This window comes from Stegastes partitus, unplaced genomic scaffold (assembly GCF_000690725.1).
Source record: "Stegastes partitus isolate 25-593 unplaced genomic scaffold, Stegastes_partitus-1.0.2 Scaffold0, whole genome shotgun sequence".
Lineage (NCBI taxonomy): Eukaryota > Metazoa > Chordata > Actinopteri > Pomacentridae > Stegastes > Stegastes partitus.
This window is the reverse complement of record NW_007577731.1, coordinates 1163541-1182333: the sequence shown is the minus strand read 5'-3', so window position 1 is coordinate 1182333 and position 18793 is coordinate 1163541. Positions and strand designations below refer to the sequence as shown.

Sequence of the window (18793 nt, the reverse complement as noted above, 5' to 3'; positions counted from 1 at the left end):
CAACTGGACTTGCTTGAGTTCCTTGAAGACGTTCCACCTTCATCCAAGAGGCTTCATCAGCTCTGACTGACTAGTTGGGAGTTCCAGATACTGATATCCTGAAGGAGACATTAACACCTGAGTTTCGATTTCAATTGGGGGTTTGTTGCTCCTCCTCCTCGTTAATGCTTCTCCTGCCACAATGGGGTTCGTTTGTTGGGGTTCGTTCCTAATGAAGACATAACAAGGGGTAGGAGCAACAAACCCCCAGCTGCAGCTGAAACTCAGGTGTTAATGTCTCCTTCAGGATATCAGTATGTGGAACTCCCAACTAGTCAGTCAGAGCTGATGAAGCCTCTTGGATGAGAGGTGGAACGTCTTCAAGGAACTCAAGCAGGTCCAGCTGCTACAACTAATCAAATTATGTCTGTGCATAACAATCGATATTGTGGCCTAATGTTTATTGTTGGATCTAACATATGAAAGCTCAGATCATCGCTGCTGTTGCTAGCTGCTGATGCTAGCTGCTGAGCAAAACATTCAGCTGTAGAGTTATTGTGCTTTGTTTTACCAGTAGTTTGCCAGTTTATACAGCAGTGAGGTGAATCTTTAAGTGCTAAGTTCAGCGTACTCCTAGTCTCCTAGTCCAAGTGCTGCTGCTACAGCTCACCAGAATCACTTTTGACAGAACACTACCCATCAGGACTGGGCCATATCAGCCTGCCCTACTACCCATAGCGAAGTCTTGAAACATTGACTAGATGCACTAAAGATTATGATGTTCTCCTGCCAGTGCTAAACTTGAAAACTAAAAAAAGTCAAATCTCAAAAGAGAATTTGCTGCCAAAATCTGGAGGTTTGTTGTTGAGAGCTTTAGCTTCCAGGGTTCCCTTTATATGTAAGTAGAGAGTCATGCAGTAACTCGGTGATGACGCCTTGAACAAGGAATTGCTTTGGCTTCCAGTGTTTTGGGAGACTCAGTTTTGTCCCGTTTTAGCGACGGAACCAGATCCAGGTGTTAATGAGCCAGAACGCGACGGTGGCTGAATACAGGATCACCTCTCGCCTGGAGCGCTCTTTGTTTTCTTCCTCCAGCAGCTGCAGACGTCGGTTCAGCTTCACAATCTGGACAACAAGATTTCACAGGTGACACAGTGCAGGAGCAGCAGAACATTTACTGAAGTATATACACAGGACTGGCAACATCTGGGAATGATTTTATTTCAGTAAGCAAGACAATATCAATATCAGAAGCTATTGTGACATCAAAATCAACAACAGACACAAATAATTTTTCCCTGTTTTAGATGTAACGTTAGTTTTATGTGAAACCACAAGCACAGCAGCAACGTAATGGTGTTAGTTCTAAAGAAACGCTTTGTGCACTTTCTAGTTTACAGTAATGTGATTTGTGTTCTTTGTTTTTGTTTTCTTACAGCTGAGTGTCTAAAATTACCAGTTGGACTTGAACACAACTTTAAGGGCAGCCTGATATAAATACAATACAGTGGTGACTCGATAATCCGACACTAGATGTAAAACCTTCTTTTATGTCAGATAGCAAGGCTGTCGGATTGTCAAGACGGAGGTCGAGATACAAGGAGGGCTTGATGCTGGAAGGCTCATTAGTTGTTAATTATTGTTCATAGTTGTTATAATAACTAGTGTATTGTTAGAACACTACGCATTGCTGGATTCAACCCTAACTGACTGGTGCGCTTGTGCACATTCCAGCCACTTCCACCCCGGGGCAGCGCTATGACGGGGTGGAAGTGTCCAGAACACACAGGCAGTACTTGGCTGCTGATGCTAGTTTAGTTAGCGCTCACACTTCTGTTTCCACCATCGGTGGCGGCGGGGGAGTGGCAGATACGCTCCACTGCTACCATCCATGTTTACTTCCGTAAACACTGAGCACGCTTGCTGCGTGTGACGTCGTCGTGTTCTCTTCTGCGCATGCGGGACACTTTTGGGTCGTATGAAGTTCACACAGCAGATCACATACAAGTCGCATTTAACTGGAAATGTGAAGGAACTCACAAAGAAATCCTCATTGAGCATCAAGTCCTGCAGTGTGAACGTAGCCAATCTGTGGGATTGTTCAGTCAGATAATACGCCGTTATCCTGATTGGTGACATTAAATGTCATGTTGGAGTCAGAATCCAAGGCTGTCGCTATGTTAAGGCTGTTTATATGGGTTCTGTTGGTTTTTCCTAAAAACCTGTCAGATAGCAAGGTTTAGGATTGTTAAGGGTCGGATTATCGAGTCATGACTGTCCTTCACTGTTCCAGTCAACTGTAAACCTAAGACTAGGACAAACACAACAGACTTAACACACTGTGTACTACAGAGCTGTGAGGCAGCACATTGAGCCCTTATCAGTGGCGAGGACAGTTGTTTAGGCTTGTGAGACGTATTACCTGCCGTCGCAGTGAGGAGGCGTCTACGAGGCCTGACTCATCAGGGTTTAAATCCATGGCCAGGTCCAGGTGTGTCCTGTGAAGATGAACACATTTAGGACATGTTTAACACACTTAGCTTAGCTCAGTAACCGGATACGTAGCTACAGAAACAATCCTCAAACGTTTAGCGACAGACGTCCCCTGAACATATCATCGTTTCTAAAGGAGCCAACAGAGCACAAAGGAAGTGACACAGGGGAAGGCTGTGGACAACAACGATGGACTTTTAAAGGTAATGAGAAATACCAACACAGCACAACATCATCCCAGCACAGTTTCTATGTGTGTCACTCTTTTTACGTCACGCAATAATTAATAAAATGTTCTCTTGTTTTCACTCCTTATCCAGAATAATGTGAAAGTGCTTTAATGTCACTGGTTTGATTATAACTTCACCACAAGAACAAGCACTTTACTCTGAGAAACTATCCGAATGTAGCAATTTCTGGGAAGTTCAGGGACAAACAACAGAAATCACCTGCGCTGGCCGTCATCCAGGACCTCAAGGACCTGCTGGTAAGCACGCCGCGTCGTCGACTGGATGTAGGACAGGAAGCCGGCGGCCGTGAACAGGTTAATGTTCGCGTCTTCGGGGGAACAGAGGGGAGGACACAAACGGACTGGGGGGGCAGAAGGGGAAGGAGTTACACTGGCAGAGACATAAGCAGAGAGAGAGAAAGAAGATGTTTGTTTTAAAACCAGTGAAATAAAGAACTGAAAGGCAGCAGTGGTGAAGCAGCAACTGTGTTCACATGCACAGTCATGTCCCACTGTTATTTTGATTATGACAATATTCTACATTTATTTATATTCCAGTTAGATATTCCAAATTAGGCCTTTTCTGATGAAGCTGATATTCAGGTCTTAGCAGCATTCTTTGGACTCTGCAGGGTTTTTAGCAACACGTGGCCTCAGCTCTGTTTGTTGCACACAAACCAAGTAACAAGCAGTTTGCAAGGCCGGGATAGAGATGGAAAAGAAAAGTCCACACGTCTGGTAGGAAGGAACAAACATGCCTCCTTTATGAAGGATGTAGATATCAACAGTTGCACAACAAATATTGTAACAGCGACCTGTTCAAGAAGGACTGAGGCTGTGTTTGCCTCCTGGTTGAACAAGTCCACCGTATGCTGACAGAAAGAAGTCCAGCCATTCCTCTCCTGTCCATGTTCTGATGTTATAAATGACACGGGCGTCACATTAATGGGGATACGCACAGCTACACGTACAACTGAAGTATTCCTTCTCATTTGCCACGTACACAGCTTGGTAGGAAGACAGGTTTGTTTTTTAGAATAGAAACTGGGATTTTTCTGTGCATGTAAGACTAGTCAGTGTGGTAACAGGTGTCTCGTATCTGGTTCTGTACTAACCTTAGTTCGCCTCTGCTGATGTGACTGCTGTGACGGCCAGACATGTTCTCACTCGCGCTCCGTTCCCTCCGAGACCGAGCATGAAAGGCGGCCTGTTCACACAAAGGTTTGAAATAACGTCAGGTTCACACAACAGGTGGACGGGTTAATGGTAACGACATATGGTTATTAGATCGATTACAGCTACACGTACTTCAGCCTACGGGTGGCTGCGATTGGAAAACTCAACAGGCAGACTTCAGGCAGACATGCATCTACGTTTTGTTAAATTTTGTCAGGAATGTTCTTTTGATGCGATCTCCAAAGATATTACACGAAAGGATGTTTTCTCAGTTTGCTCAACATGATGGTCGAACGCGATTCGTAACACGACGACGGTTTATTTTGCCTAAAGCACGAACAAGTACAACGCAGAAAACAGTCATGTACAGAGCCGTGGTAAGGTGGAACTCACTAGCACTGGATTTAGTTCAAGAGGATACCAAAGATGGGTTCAAAATTTTGTTGAAACAATATTTACAAGTTTTTGAGGAGGTATAAATAAGGAAAATGGTGTTTCAAAATAAAATGTAATGCTGGTGAGAGCAAAGAACGTAAAACGTAGTTTTGCCCTATTTTCTTGGATTTCAATGGATCGAAGAACAGGATGGATGAAGATGTTAGTTAAGGTCATTCTGCTTATACGTTTATTATGAAGAATTATGAATTGTTTGCATATATGAAAGAATCAAGGTCCCATGAGTTCATAATTAATAATGATGGATTTATAATTCTGTGAATGATTAAATGATGTTGTACTGAATGACAGTATATTTCTCTACCTTATTTTACTTAATTGTAAAGGTAACGAGATGAGCTGTTGTGGTTGTTGTGTGTATAAGTGTGAGTGTGCATATGTGTGTGGATCCCAGGAAGAATAGCCGATGCTAATGCTGGTGCTAATGGGGATCCTCATAAACGAAACACTGAAAAGTTGATTTGGGAATTTCCATATCTTACATTTTCCAGAAAGTAATCATATTTTAAAAATTGTTTTCTTTTCCACTGTGTTTCAAGTGTATGCCATGTCTCAGGTTGCTTCACTACAACCATCAATTTGAAAAGCTGGAACAGATAATTACTGGCTTCTTTGATTTCTTCTGTTAGCAGCGCTGCCTTTAATCCCCTTATGGCCTTTTATTCCTCAGTGTTTTTCCTCCACTGAGCGGCTCTGTGATGTGTGACATTTCCAAATCCACATCTCGTCTCAGCCAATTCAAGCACACACTGAACACCTTTCCTCCTCTGACAGAGAATCGCTTCTGCTTACATCTCTTCGTCCATCTGACTTGCCGTTTCACACAGCAGTGGTTGACGTGGTTAAAACGTGTTTTTGCTTATAGAAACCACTGAAGCACTTTTAACTTTTACCCCAAATACTCAGTAAAGCAGCTTCAATGGCGAGGTGTAAATATGCAGCCGTGTACCTGTGTCTCCTCTTAATTTTTAATCCAACTGTTTAATTTTTAATGCTGCAGGTAAGTAGAACAAGAAGGCTGAAAATTAACTTCAAATGTTTTAACATCGAGCTGAAGAGGAGGCACAAACTACTACAGCATAACATCACCGCCCAGAAAGACCTGACCTCGACAAGCTAAAGAAAGCAGATTAGATCGTTTTAATATTGTTTTTTATTTTTAATGTGATACATTTCAAATGATCAGCTGGTATTGCAGTATTTATTTTTATTTACCTATATAAGAATAAGTATATATAAATGTAAAATTACCCATTTAACTGATTTAATTATAATACTATGGTAAAATAAAAAGTATGATTATGGATTATGTACACAAGTAGATTTTTCTGTGAGACTTTATGCTAATCCAAGGCTTTAGTGAAACGGTGCAGCATTATTGCAATCGGTGCGAAGTTTAGTAAAGAAATAAAAGACGTCACACAACTGGTTGTACTCACAGCGTGGCTGGGGTTGCTCTGTGAGCTGGCAGTTTGGTCTGTTTCAAGAGAGTCCAGGGGTTGTTCTGACAGCGTGAGGACCCGCGGTGGGGCCTTCATGCTCAGGAGGTCCACGGGAGGGACGGACTGGATCAGATCCAAGTCTCTTGGACGAGCGAATCGAGGGTCCCCGTCGTCACCTGCAGGTACGTGAGGGGAAAAGGGACACAAGGTCACAAGGATCATGAAAACTTTACACAGGACGTTGACCTCAGCACACTTGCCACGGTTTCAGCTTTCAGCGGGTCATTGTGTTAACCAGCACGGTCTGCTTTTGTTCTAGTGTTTGTATTCGGTTCTGCAAAACATTCAGACTGGGATATTCACATGTTTAATGTTGGACATTTTATAGTGAGGGGCTTGCGTCCCGGTGAGGACACCCAGGATCTTTCTGCATGGAGTCTCCATGTTCTCCCCGTACAGCGTGGGTTCTCTACGGGTTCTCCAGCTTCCTCCCACAGTCCAGAAACATGCTGAGGTTAATTGGTGATTCTAAATTGTCCGTAGGTGTGAATGTGAGTGTGCTTGGTTGTGTCCCCTGCCTTCACCCTGAGTCAGCTGGGATAGACTCCAGCCCCCCATGACCCTACTGATTAAGATAATGGATGAATGGATTTTACGGTGATGCAAACACAACTGTCGTGCCAACTTTCTTGGCCTCACCTGCAACGACAATCCTTTCAGGAACCTGCATCAGAGCCGTGTGAGGGGGCAGCGGTTGGTGAAGCGCCACGGACCCCGCCTGGTTCTCCGGGGCCACTTTCAGGGTGTCAGGGATCCGCATGCGCTGGCTGATGCCCTCCGTGTACTCCAGCTCATAGTGGATGCGGTTGATCTCAGCCACCTCTGCAGGAGGTGAGGTGAACGTTGGCCCACTCATCCAGCCTGCAGGAGCATTTAATGGATACAGATGGATGTCTAGCAGAGAACTAAGCTGCACTTAAGTTTTAATAGCACTCTCTGACAGAAGATTCAAAGCTCATGTGTTAAATCTCTCCATGTCTGCAGCCAGTGTCAATAGGCCGCCTGGTTTTCTGATTATAGTTGAGAGCATTTTATTACCACATGGCTCATTTAAACAGAAACACATGGGGGATTTAGCTCAGCAGCAAGTGGTGCTACACAGAACACCTAGCTGGTGTAACAGGGCATGCCCCGTCCGTAGTGAGGCCACCTAAGCCCAAATACAGTATTAGAAATAGGATTTGTCGTTGTGTTACATGGAATTACATAAGACTGGCATAAGGTGTAGCTGTTGTTGACACGCGGCTTCAATGTCATTGAATGAAAATCCACGTAAGCCGCCATGTCTGGCCAGTGCGGTGGCTAGTATCAGGCTAATATTAGTAGTATGCTGTCTGGGCTGTCAGGCTTTAGTAGCTGATGGTATCTTTATCCCTGCTCGTTAGCTGAACTGCGCGTTCACTCGCTGTCTGCAGTTACAGGCTAACTACACGTTTAGCTGCTTAGCTTTAGCCACCGTGACCGCTTACCGTTTGGGTGTCAGCGCCGGGTTTTAAAATGTCATGAGTCAAAAAGACGGTGCTGGTTCCGCAACAGGAAAAAACAAAACAGCATCAACCGGGACGGACACCGACCGAAACCGATAGACGCACCGCTTCGAGCTACACCGAGTGGAGCTGCCAAACGTCACCCCGTGTGAACGCGGGGGCGGGGCTTATGGAATACACAGTCTGTGCCCGCCAGCCGCCAGGCAGCAGGGGGCACCGGGAGTTGAAATCGAGTGCACACAATTACTGAAGTCAAATTAGCTGCTTTATGTAAGTGGACTGTTGTGTTTTTAATTACCAGCTGATTTGTCTGTTTAGGCTGTAATGCAACTTAATAAAATCTTCTCCTTTTTTTCCCATAAAGAAGACCTAATTGTATTTCTACAAATAAGAACTGTCTGATTTCAATAAAAAAGTAATTTTTTAAAAAATACCCAGAAAAAAATCTCCAGTTTTCATTGATGGGAGCATTTATATCCTTTACTTGAGTAACAGTACCAATACAACATACACTGGAACATACATAAGTATTAGCAGCAAAATGTTGAAGTGAAAGTAAAAGTCCCTCTGACTGATATATTATTATATATGACAACATCATATTATTAATAGTAAACAGGCTGTCAGCAGCTTGTTACTGTTGAAGCTGCTGTAGGTGTAGTTTTATATACAGGGACAGAAGATAAATAATGAAAAATAAACAAAGTTCTGATGCACAAATGTGTTCTGATCTTTGGTGAGATATTGGATCATTTGAACACTTACTGAAAAGAAACTCGTCCTGAGATGAAGAAAAAAATCAGGACTTAGTGGAGCTGTTATGAAATTAGTTAGCATCTGAAATGTGATCTAGCTACACACTGATTTAAAGTAAAGTACAGGTACCTTAAATGGGTATTTAAGTACTTGAGTAAATATATTTACTTACTTTTTATCAGTGATGATTTATATGCAGGTAATCTGGAATATTTGTGAATCTACAGTGAGCTAAAGAAAGAGGAAATCTGTATCTAACACTGTGCTGAACTTTACATCTTATTTTGAGGGTTGCATCAACAGTTTAGTGCCTTTGGGTGTGTCTACAGTAACAACAAGTTCCCCCAGTTAGTTTTCTGACCACTGTTTTGGGAACTTTGTTGACTCAGCAGGATGTAGAGTTTGCAGGTTTGCTGTCATTACAGTAGGACTAGTGTACATACTTTTAATAAAAATCTTCACCAGTCCTAAACATGTCAGGAGCATCAACATACATTGTGCAGCTCTTATATTATGAATGTGGACATCAGCTTGGTTTATGTGCTACTATAGTTTGTTCAAAGGTCATTTACAGTCTACAGGATAACACACAAAAATATATTCCATAAAGTTATCTGCAGAAATATTTGGACTTTGTTTGCAGGTTCCTCTGCTGTAAGTTGATTTAAAAGTTATTCTCTTTGGTCTATGTAGATCTCATTTATTTTAATCAAATATAAGCTTTTTGAGGAACATTCTGTGTGCATGCTAAGCATAAGAAATGAAATTTAGCTAAGTACAGTCCTTAAGCACAAACATGAGGTATTTAATCTGCCACCCAGGCCATTTTCTTCTTCTATTCAGAGAAAACTATCATACCATAAATCATACGACAATAAAATAAGCATCCAGAATAATAAACAAATAAATAAATAAAAAGAATAAATAAACAAGTGAAATAAAAGTGCAATGTTTTATCACATTGCTTAAAAAACAAGTGCAATGTAAAAAAAAAAAAAACTAAATACAGACACACCCCTTACACGGTTACACACATGATTATCTGGGTGACCTCATTGGCTTCCTGTCTTCCTGTTCATCCCGGTAATCTGTTCATTAATGAGCTTCACTGACAGACGGATCAATGAGTGTTTGTACCTGTTGTGTTTACAACGTGGAACCCTGCACCTTCTCCCTGAGTTAAGTAGAGTGTATTCAGGGTGCAGTGCATGAGAGGTATGTAATCAAATGTGATCTGCCTGTCTGCAGGTCCTACAGCTAAACATACAGCTAAAACTGGTCAATTAATCAATTAGTTAACGAAAGAAAATTGTCAAAAATTTGCATAATTGTTTAGAGATCTTGTGATAGCACTTTTACAAAACAATCAATCGATTAATGGAGAAAATAATCTGCAGCTGAATTTAGAATCTAAATATCATTTGTTGAATAATTTCACAATGAACTCCACCTCAGCCAACAGCGATTCTAAAAAAAAAGCATCTTTTACCTTAATCTATGAGAAATGATGATTTCATTATGTAATGCACGATGATCTAAAAGCCACAGGGTTCATTTTTCTTTGTTATCACATGCACATTGAAGGGCCTCAGATTTGTCTCCCAGCTCTGCAGGAGAAGTGATTTAGGATTAAATAACACACTTTATAAAGCACCCATTATTTCAGTTCAAACCGAGATTCAATCCTCGCTATTTTGGTCAGAACTGACAGTAACCACGAGTTCTGCGTTAAAATGAATCCTCGGATGTCATGTAACCCATCGAGAGCTTCACAACTACAACTCCCACAATCCCAACGGTTTCGAAAGTAACGCGCATGCGCCGTCGGTCTGGGCCATTATTTTGTCCTCCTCAAGCTTCAAATGAACAACAGGCTAAGCGCTCCTTGAAATGAATTAAATATTAATTCGCGGAGAGAGCAGTTTTTCCTCCCGTTCGCCACCGCCGACGTTCATGGAGCCCCTCGGCCAGTAGCTCGCCGTGTCGCCGGTCCGTGGAGTCCTCCGGCGGACTTGGAGGCCGAAAACAGTGCGCGGAGTGACAGCCCCGTTAAAGCCAGCAGATTGGGTGTTTATCTAGTTGGCTAGCCACCTAGCTAGCTTCCTAGACAGCAGCGAGGGGAGGGAAAAAAACCCCGAAAGGACAATTTGATAAACTTCGGGGAGGACAGAGCCGTGGCCGTCCCTGTCCCGTCCAGCCTGCAGAGGGGATGGCACACCTTCGAGACATGCAGAACCAGGTAGAGACACGCTCTTTTCACCAACTGTCACCTCCCGTATTCTTGTTCAAGGCGAGCCGAGCCCCCATGACTGTCAGGCTGTCCATGAGCAGGCTGGGTGGGGGTCTCTGCCATTATCATCATCATCATCATCACCATCATCATCATCAGCAGTGATAAAACACACACACATTAATTCATGTTCTTGCAGCAATCAACACATGGGTAATTTAAAAACTCCACATTTCATCAGTGCTTTCAGCCTCGTTGTAAGCAGATTGTGAGCTGTGGTTGTGGTTCACACTAAAACGCATTAGATTGAATGATTTCTGTAAGTGCCGCCACCTCCCTCTTCTTCACTCAGCTCTCATTTCCTGCTGTTCTGAGGAGAGAAAACCACTGAACTTTCAAGAGTCATGCTTCTTGAATTACATCCTGGCACAAAGTTCGATGTAGAGTCCAGGTTATTACACGGGCTGTGACTGAAGACATGGTAACTGACACAGACAAGGAAAGTTAATCATCCATCCCGTCATCTTTTTAATTTTGAGCGCACGAGGACACTATATTATACAGTAATAATAAAAGACATGGAGCACACAGTTTATATGCCTGACGAGAGACACACACCCATAAACACACACTTTGAGCACCGTCGTGATGTATTCAGTGGTTCAGTGCTGACTATGTTGTCACCGGAGCAGAACACCCGGCTGGACCCTGAGGAGTACTTCACCAAGCAGGAGCGGATCGGGAAGGGTTCCTTCGGAGAGGTCTACAAAGGCATCAACAACCGCACCAAGGAGGTGGTGGCGATTAAAATCATAGACCTGGAGGAGGCCGAGGACGAGATAGAAGACATTCAGCAGGAGATCACGGTGCTGAGCCAGTGTGACAGTCCTTTTGTCACCAAGTATTATGGATCATACCTGAAGGTGAGATAACAGAGAACAGAGCCAGAGTACATGTCCAGCTTTCTACTGCAGCAGCTTAGAGACACGAGCACCCAGGCAGGCAGCGGTGGTGTTCAATCTCAAACTTTAAACGTTTCTCATCAAGTGTTTCTCCCCCTCAGGGGACCAAGCTGTGGATTATCATGGAGTATTTAGGTGGAGGATCTGCTCTGGATCTGGTGAGATAGTTTCTATTTTTATACAGCTCACAAAGTTTTATATAAAACCTACAACATTCCTGTTCTTATCTTTCTGTCCCCAAACTTTTTTTGATGTATTTTTTGTGTCTTCGTCATTACAGCTCCGTCCGGGGCCTCTTGAAGAGACTTACATTGCTACTATACTGAGGGAAATACTAAAGGGGCTGGAGTACCTGCACTCTGAGAGGAAGATTCACAGAGATATCAAAGGTAGAAAGCTCTCTCTGCATGCAGCGACGGCTACACGATGGGCAGTGCACATTTTAAACCGTGAAAGTTTTTTGCCAATATCCATCCTTCATCCATCCATTATCTATACACCGCTTAATCCTGGTGAAGGCAGGTTCACCTGGACAGGTAACCAGTCTATCACAGGGCTACACTTAGAGACAGACAACCAAGCACACTCACATTCACACCTACGGACAATTTGCAATCACCAGTTAAGCTCAACATGTTTGTGGACTGTGGGAGGAAGCCGGAGAACCCGGAGAGAACCCACGCTGTATGGGGAGAACATGGAGACTCCACGCAGGAAGATCCCGGGCCCTCATGACCCTAGTGAGGATTGAGCGATGTATAGATGATGGATGAATGGATGATTTTGACTTCATTACTTGTCATCACATGTCCAGAATGCGACTCCAGCATACGTGCTAGCTACATGTTTACTGTTGCCTGCCATAACAGAAGCAAACTTGAATTACGTCTGCTTGTATTTTGACCGTTTTTCTTCTCCGTCTCTTCCCTGCAGCTGCCAACGTGCTGCTGTCGGAGCAGGGCGACGTGAAGCTGGCAGATTTTGGGGTGGCGGGCCAGTTGACAGACACCCAGATCAAGAGGAACACGTTTGTCGGCACGCCTTTCTGGATGGCTCCGGAGGTCATCAAGCAGTCCGCCTACGACTTTAAGGTGAGGAGTGTGTGGACGGGGCAGGAGACGGGCTGCTGTAGGTCTGTTAACTTGTTGTAGCTGAAAAGACTGAGTTCCTAAAGAGATGTGGTTTAGTTATTGGTGGAAGTAGACACTAAATAAAATGTTTTAATCCCATGTTCAGGTTCAGTGTCTGTACAGAAGTAAGCACACTTTGCATTTTCTCTCCCACTCAGGCCGACATCTGGTCCCTGGGAATCACTGCTATTGAGTTGGCCAAAGGGGAGCCCCCCAACTCTGATCTACACCCCATGAGAGTCCTCTTCCTCATCCCCAAAAACACTCCTCCCACACTGGAAGGTCCCTACAGCAAACCCTTTAAAGAGTTTGTGGAGGCCTGTCTAAATAAAGACCCTCGTTTTGTGAGTAAAACGCCTGCATCCATCCATCTGTCTGTAAGCTCTGGTGGCAGATCCAAAATGGGATCAGACGTGCATATTTAGGCTAATTAAATGGAGAAAATGTGGAAAGTAATTCCAGATCGGTGCTGCTGTTCTGAGTGAAAGCAAAGTAAAACAGAGGTCATTCATCCCACCAAATACTCTGAGTGGATTAGCATGTCCAGGCCTTAACGGGCTTTACAGTTTGTTTTGTCCTTTCTCAAATATCCAAACAGGATCCAAATCAGATTATTGATAGGTGCCAAAGTAATCTGAGTGGCATGATGGTAGACACAGACGTTTCTTTGAGCACGTTTGCACCAGACACCAGTCCTCTAATCTTCTGTGCTTCTGACTCCAAACATGACTGACGAATGAATGTTAACTTTTCATGTTGCTCGTTTCTTTATTCCTTCTCTTGTTTCCTTTCATTTTGCACAAATAACAAAATAATAAGAAAAAGGGGCAAAGCTTGCAAATCAAATCCAGTTTATTGTCATGTTGCTGTACATCCACAGCAGTACAGGCAGGATGAGAGAGCGTTTCTTCAGGATCCAACAACTAAAAGCATTTAAATAAAGAAGTGTTTGCATATCTGGATCAGCAGTTCAGCATTCTGACAGCTGGTGGCATGAAGCTGTTGATCAGTCTGGAGGTTCTTCCTTTAACGCTCCGGAAACGTTTGTCTGATGGCAGCAGTTCAGACGGTTCATGGAGAGGGTGTGAGGAGTCTCTGCTGGAGAAGTCCAGAGCTAGCTGTCTGTCTGTCTGCATCCCCTCCAGCTGTATGTCCGTCTGGGATGTTGTCATGGAGCCATGTTTCTGTTAAAGCAGACACACAGCAGTCCCTCCACTCTCTGTGGATTTCTCTCAGCAAACGTCCAGCTTGTTGTGGAGGGAGCGGACATTGGAGAGCAGGAGGACGGTCCTGCTGGTCTGGAGGGGTTAGCCTTTAGCCTAGCATGTATCCGGCTCTCTTCCTCCTCTTCCAAATGCAGCTACAACCGAATGTTAAACGTATAGAACCAACTGAGAACATCAGCTTAATGCCATTTAAGCACAAACATTATCTGTTGCATATTATTTCATCTTAGATTTGACATAATTTAAACAGCAACGTGAAGGCAGTCCATCATTCACTGGTCGATCTGCATGTTTAAAAGACATAAAACCAGTAAATACTCCACCAGAACGTCCATGTAAATGAGATAATGTGTGTTCAAGGCTGACCTAATTAATGCCCTGCGGCGGTACTGGGGCAGCTCGTTCCACCGAGACCAGGTCCAGATATTCCTGGAGCCACTTCTCCAAAACGAAACCGTTTGCTTTCCTTACTTTCTAGTGAAGGAGTGTTATCTTCTTCACGTGCTGCTCAAGTCATCATTTATGACTCAATTCCAGCTACATTACTGCCCCATAAACACACTGGGCTGGAATAGTTACACACTGAATAAAACATTAACCCAAATCTTTTTACTGCCTGGCTGGGCCGTAACCGATCCATGGCAGCCGTGCTAACATAAATCCAAAACATTCAGATGTAGTTCATCTGAGTGACGTAAATAGCTTTTTAGCTGGATGTACCTCACACAATTTAATAAGTAATTTAAACGCTTTAAAACCTTTTCCTATTAGCTGTGGTCAGAGGTAGCGGTTGTACAATAGTTCTAAGTATTGTTGGTGATAATTTATGCAGTTTAGAAGCCACACCTTCATTATTGGCTGCCTCCATCAGTTTCTTATCATCTTTATGATTTCCAGTCATAGATTTTAAAGTTTGCTTTGCTTCATCTGTGTTCTCTTTTCTTTGTGTTCCTTCTCTGCACAGAGGCCGACCGCCAAAGAGCTCCTGAAGCACAAGTTCATCACACGTTACACCAAGAAGACGGCCTACCTGACGGAGCTGATCGACCGCTACCGCCGCTGGAAATCAGAGGGCCACGGGGAGGAGTCCAGCTCCGACGACTCGGACATGTCAGCATCCACACCTATTCACACTAAAGTGTCATGATTTAGTTATAGATGTTCGCTTGAAGCAATGGTTGCACGTCAGTTTATTTTGAGAAGAGAACTGTTATTTGGAGGCTATTTTATGTATTTGTTGAGTTAGCGTTTTTTTAAACTCCAGCATTTCTAAATATCAATACGAGTTTATTGGAACACCTGGCGAGATGACAGGATGATTCACCTGAGCTCTTTGTTTGACTAAATGTAGAACACTGTGGAGCACAGAATGGTCTGACTGCACCTCATTCTTATTTTATGATGGGCGGAGGTAAAAGGGCTTGTTTGTATTCCTTTAAACCAATCACAATAGTCTTGGGTGGGACAGAGTGACGCATGCAGCGACAGGAAAGCAGTGTTGAGGAAATAGTTTTGGTGGAGTATTTGCACGCAGGGGGCTGCAGGTGGCTCAGTGGTTAGCACTGTGGCCTCACAGCTAGAAGGTTGCCGGTTGGCGTCCCAGTGAGGACACCCGGGATCTTTCTGCGTGGAGTCTCCATTTTCTCCCCGTGCAGCGTGGGGTCTCTCCGGGTTCTCCGGCTTCCTCCCACAGTCCACAAACATGCTGAGGTTAATTGGTGATTGTAAATTGTCCGTAGGTGTGAATGTGAGTGTGCTTGGTTGTCTGTCTCTAAGTGTAGCCCTGTGATAGACTGGTTACCTGTCCAGGTGAACCTGCCTTCACCCTGAGTCAGCTGGGATAGACTCCAGCCCCCCATGACCCTAGTGAGGATTAAGGTGTAGAGATGATGGATGGAGGGAAGCGAGCACTTGCATTCAAATTACAAAGTCACTGAGACTAACCAGCAGGGCTGCTTTACTGCACGACCCAAATCCTCTGCGACAATTACAGTTCTCACTGTGAGAGGTTATTGGCCTGGAGGTTGTTTCTTTGACTTTGGAAATGGAAGTCATGTGAAGCGTGTGGCCAATAGCAGGCTGATATTCACCATCTACATCCAGTGATTCAGACCGGATGAAATGTAAAACAGGTCCCTCTCATTTTTAAAATATTCCTCTCTCTCTCTTCTATATCTGCTTTTCAAACTTCTCCCTCTCTTTGTCCTCCTTCCAGGGATGCTGACGGTGATGTAGACCCGTGTCCCATGTGGACCTTCCCCACAGTCCGACCCAACTCTATGACCAAGTTACAGAAGGGCTACACGCACACGGACTCAGAGGTGAGACGCCTGCAGACGGTGACGCCAATGCGCACAGAAATTTTTTTCCTAACACTCCTTTTTTTCCTGTTTTTGCAGTCAGGAGATTCAGTGAAAAGGCAACCCAAGTCGCAAAGCTTGTCCGCCTTGGTAACACCCATCTTCAGAGAGGTAGGCCGAGCTTCTGATTGCACCTCCACTTCATTTAGACGAAGGGTGACCTCAATTTAATAAGAAAGCAGTTTGAGTTACAGTTTAGGATAAAACATGCACCTCTGGCCGCCCAAGCATTAATCATTATTAATCAGTGGTGTTATGAATTAGACACAGATGATCCCAACAATAAGGACATGAAAGTGAGCTCTCCTGTACATCTTAAAGAGTAAACAAGGAGCTGGTTATAATGCATCTGGAATGTTCTTGAGTCATGAATTTGAATTAAAATGTGCTGCAAGTTTAGTATGCAATGTTTGCCCAAAAAACAAACCTGCTTAGACCAGCTTTAAAGTTGTCAGCACTCAGTGGAAGTAGGAAGATTTAATTGCATGGATTACAACTACAAATCTGCTCTGTGTTTTCTTTGTGGTCTCAGAAACGGACTACCTGACATTTATTGAGAAGTCGCACTCAGATCAGAGAGCTATTGTCTCTGTAGTACAGCCTAACTGTGGTGACGTCTCTGCCTGAGCAGCAAACATGAAACAGCAGAAGAATAGTGCTGCTGCTAAAAATAGACCCAGGTAATGAAAAGGTGTCGCTCAGAGGAAGAGCAGCGTTTCTACACAGAGAACTGGTGTTATAGTCAGATTACAGTTAGTAAATAAAAGCACTAGTTTTATATAAAGTGACAATGTGTGTGTGTCTGATGATAGCAGGTGTAAGTAGCATGAGTGTACAGTACGGATACCAGCAGGTAGATCCCTGGAGGTGTTGTTGTTTGAGGTGTCAGCTGGTTTCTACATGTCTGACTGAGTTTAGTGCCAGAATAACTCTAATCATTCTTCAGCCAGTAAAAGATAATTCAAAACCATATCTCTATAACAGAATTTATACCCGAGTCTGTGCCACTCCTCTTATACCAATAAAAAGATAAAAGCTTTTATACATACACTCTGAAGCAGGGGTGTCCAATCCTGGTCCTGGAGGGCCACAGTCCTGCATGTTTTAGATGTTTCCCTCTTCCAGCACACCTGATTCAAATGATCAGGATCGTTATCAGGGTTCTGCAGAGCTTGATGATGAGCTGATGAGGACCAGGATTGGACACTCCTGCTCTGAAGTCATATAAAAGAATTAGAGGTAGTAAAATTTATTAGAAGTTTTAGAACAACTTCTAATCAACCATGTTTGATTTTTAATAAAATCTAGTAGCGTAAGATCTGGTCATTTATGAAGATATTTTTTTTTATTGTTTTTTTTTTGTTGTTGTTTTTAATTCACCGACTTTTAGCACTTTTTTTTTTTGCACATTGAAATTTCAGGCCGTGTTTGAACATCTCAGGAACTATTAAAGAGAAAGGACTGACATTTCATTTATTTCCCATGAAGCCACTGACCTAGAATCTGCAGTATTAGACGAGGCGATCAAAAAATCTATCTTTGACTAGTCTACTTTAGTTTTTAACTCGTCACAGCTTCATCCACTTATCCAGCATTTCAGATTCTGAATTAATGGCATGAAGAGAAATAACAGGCATTTATCTTTAATGGCTCCTGAAATCTGAAAGTCTTAAATTTAAATAATAATAAACTTTATTTATTGCACATTAGCAAAAAACAAAAAAAACAACAAGCACACAGAATAACTGATAAAATTAGAAAGCACACGAATAAAGCAGGAAGCTATAAAACTTAAATAAAATCAGGAAAAGCTCTCTGATAAAAATGTGTTTTAAGAAGTGACTTAAATGTGTGAAAAAACTGGATCGGTGGGCAATTTGGAATAAAATATGTCTCGGATTATACTTGATAAATCTAAAATTTCACAGATGCCATTTTAAATATCCATAGTGTATGATTTTTTTTTTAAAACTCAAGCACATCAGAGTCAGAGGGCTGCTGCTGATCTGAGATGGAACAACCTGCTGAGGCTCTGGATGAACTCTTATTCTCTCTCTGTTTGATGTTTCTTTACCACCAGCTGAAGGAGAAGCGGCGGGCGAGCGGCGGCGGCGTGGGAGCCATCGAGGAGCTGGAGAACGCCTTCAACCTCGCCGAGGAGTCCTGTCCAGGCATCTCCGACCTCCTGGTCTCACACATGATGGAGAGAGTGTGCAGGTGATGCAGCGACCCGCCGCCTCCCAGGCTCAGTTCATTACAGAGCATGCTCAGTTCATTCTAACCTGCTGCTTCCTGTCATCCCTCCAGGTTTTCTTTAAACGGTAACACCACCCCGTCTTCGCGGTGAAACCCCAGCTGGATGTAACTTAACCCCCGTCCCCCCTTTTTTTCTGCCTCCCCGAACCTGCCCGGCTTCTCAGATAAGGACCACAGATGAACCCCACACCCACCTCCGGCCCTTCGTACCTTTGCGCCCCTCCCAGTCCTGTCCCCCGAAGAGATCTTTTAATTAGTTATAATTAAATATTTTTACAGTTTTTCTTTAAGAGCGGAGAGTATTTAAGACAAAAAAGCCATGACATTTAGAGCGTTGTGTACACCTGTTAGAGTGAGAAGAAAACAACTATAATAAAGTCTATGGAAAATGTCCCTTCGTCTTCAGCCTCTTGTCTGATATGAACACGTGAGCTGGACTTCATCTTGTCTGTCTCATATAAACACATTATGCTCCAGTATCACAGCGTGACGTGCACTCCTGAACAGCGACGCATCGATCCTGTACCTACAAAAATGTTGACATAACTCAC

General features: G+C 43.4%; 2 protein-coding genes across 2 annotated transcripts; one reads left to right on the top strand and one right to left on the bottom strand.

Moving 5' to 3' along the window:
- Positions 1 to 442: 442 nt before the first annotated feature.
- On the bottom strand, positions 443 to 7460 carry LOC103356522 (mitochondrial fission factor homolog A-like). Its single transcript, XM_008280733.1, has 7 exons — positions 7305 to 7460; positions 6475 to 6696; positions 5773 to 5951; positions 3817 to 3908; positions 2922 to 3092; positions 2402 to 2477; positions 443 to 1104 (listed from the first exon to the last, which is right to left on the bottom strand). Exons 2-7 carry the CDS (start codon positions 6689 to 6691, stop codon positions 973 to 975), a joined length of 867 nt encoding a protein of 288 aa, XP_008278955.1. The 5' UTR covers positions 6692 to 6696; positions 7305 to 7460; the 3' UTR covers positions 443 to 972.
- A 2447-nt stretch (positions 7461 to 9907) lies between these two features.
- Positions 9908 to 18633, top strand: stk25b (serine/threonine kinase 25b). The gene is made up of 11 exons (XM_008280613.1): positions 9908 to 10317; positions 11001 to 11231; positions 11372 to 11428; positions 11551 to 11659; positions 12204 to 12361; positions 12559 to 12744; positions 14591 to 14736; positions 15842 to 15947; positions 16026 to 16097; positions 18067 to 18203; positions 18294 to 18633. The coding sequence occupies exons 1-11, from the start codon at positions 10288 to 10290 to the stop codon at positions 18331 to 18333; spliced, it is 1272 nt and encodes a 423-aa protein (XP_008278835.1). The 5' UTR covers positions 9908 to 10287; the 3' UTR covers positions 18334 to 18633.
- Positions 18634 to 18793: the final 160 nt, after the last annotated feature.

Bases quoted from the DNA above. Each gene is read 5' to 3' on its own strand.
- LOC103356522 (XM_008280733.1), bottom strand. From the start codon at position 6,691: ATGAGTGGGCCAACGTTCACCTCACCTCCTGCAGAGGTGGCTGAGATC. The intron at 5,952-6,474 runs GTGAGGCCAAGA...ACGTACCTGCAG, and splicing joins TGAAAGGATTGTCGTTGCAG to GTGACGACGGGGACCCTCGA. The intron at 2,478-2,921 runs GTGATTTCTGTT...TCATCTTCACAG, and splicing joins CTGGATGACGGCCAGCGCAG to GACACACCTGGACCTGGCCA.
- stk25b (XM_008280613.1), top strand. From the start codon at position 10,288: ATGGCACACCTTCGAGACATGCAGAACCAG. The intron at 11,232-11,371 runs GTGAGATAACAG...TCTCCCCCTCAG, and splicing joins ATTATGGATCATACCTGAAG to GGGACCAAGCTGTGGATTAT. The intron at 11,660-12,203 runs GTAGAAAGCTCT...TCTTCCCTGCAG, and splicing joins GATTCACAGAGATATCAAAG to CTGCCAACGTGCTGCTGTCG.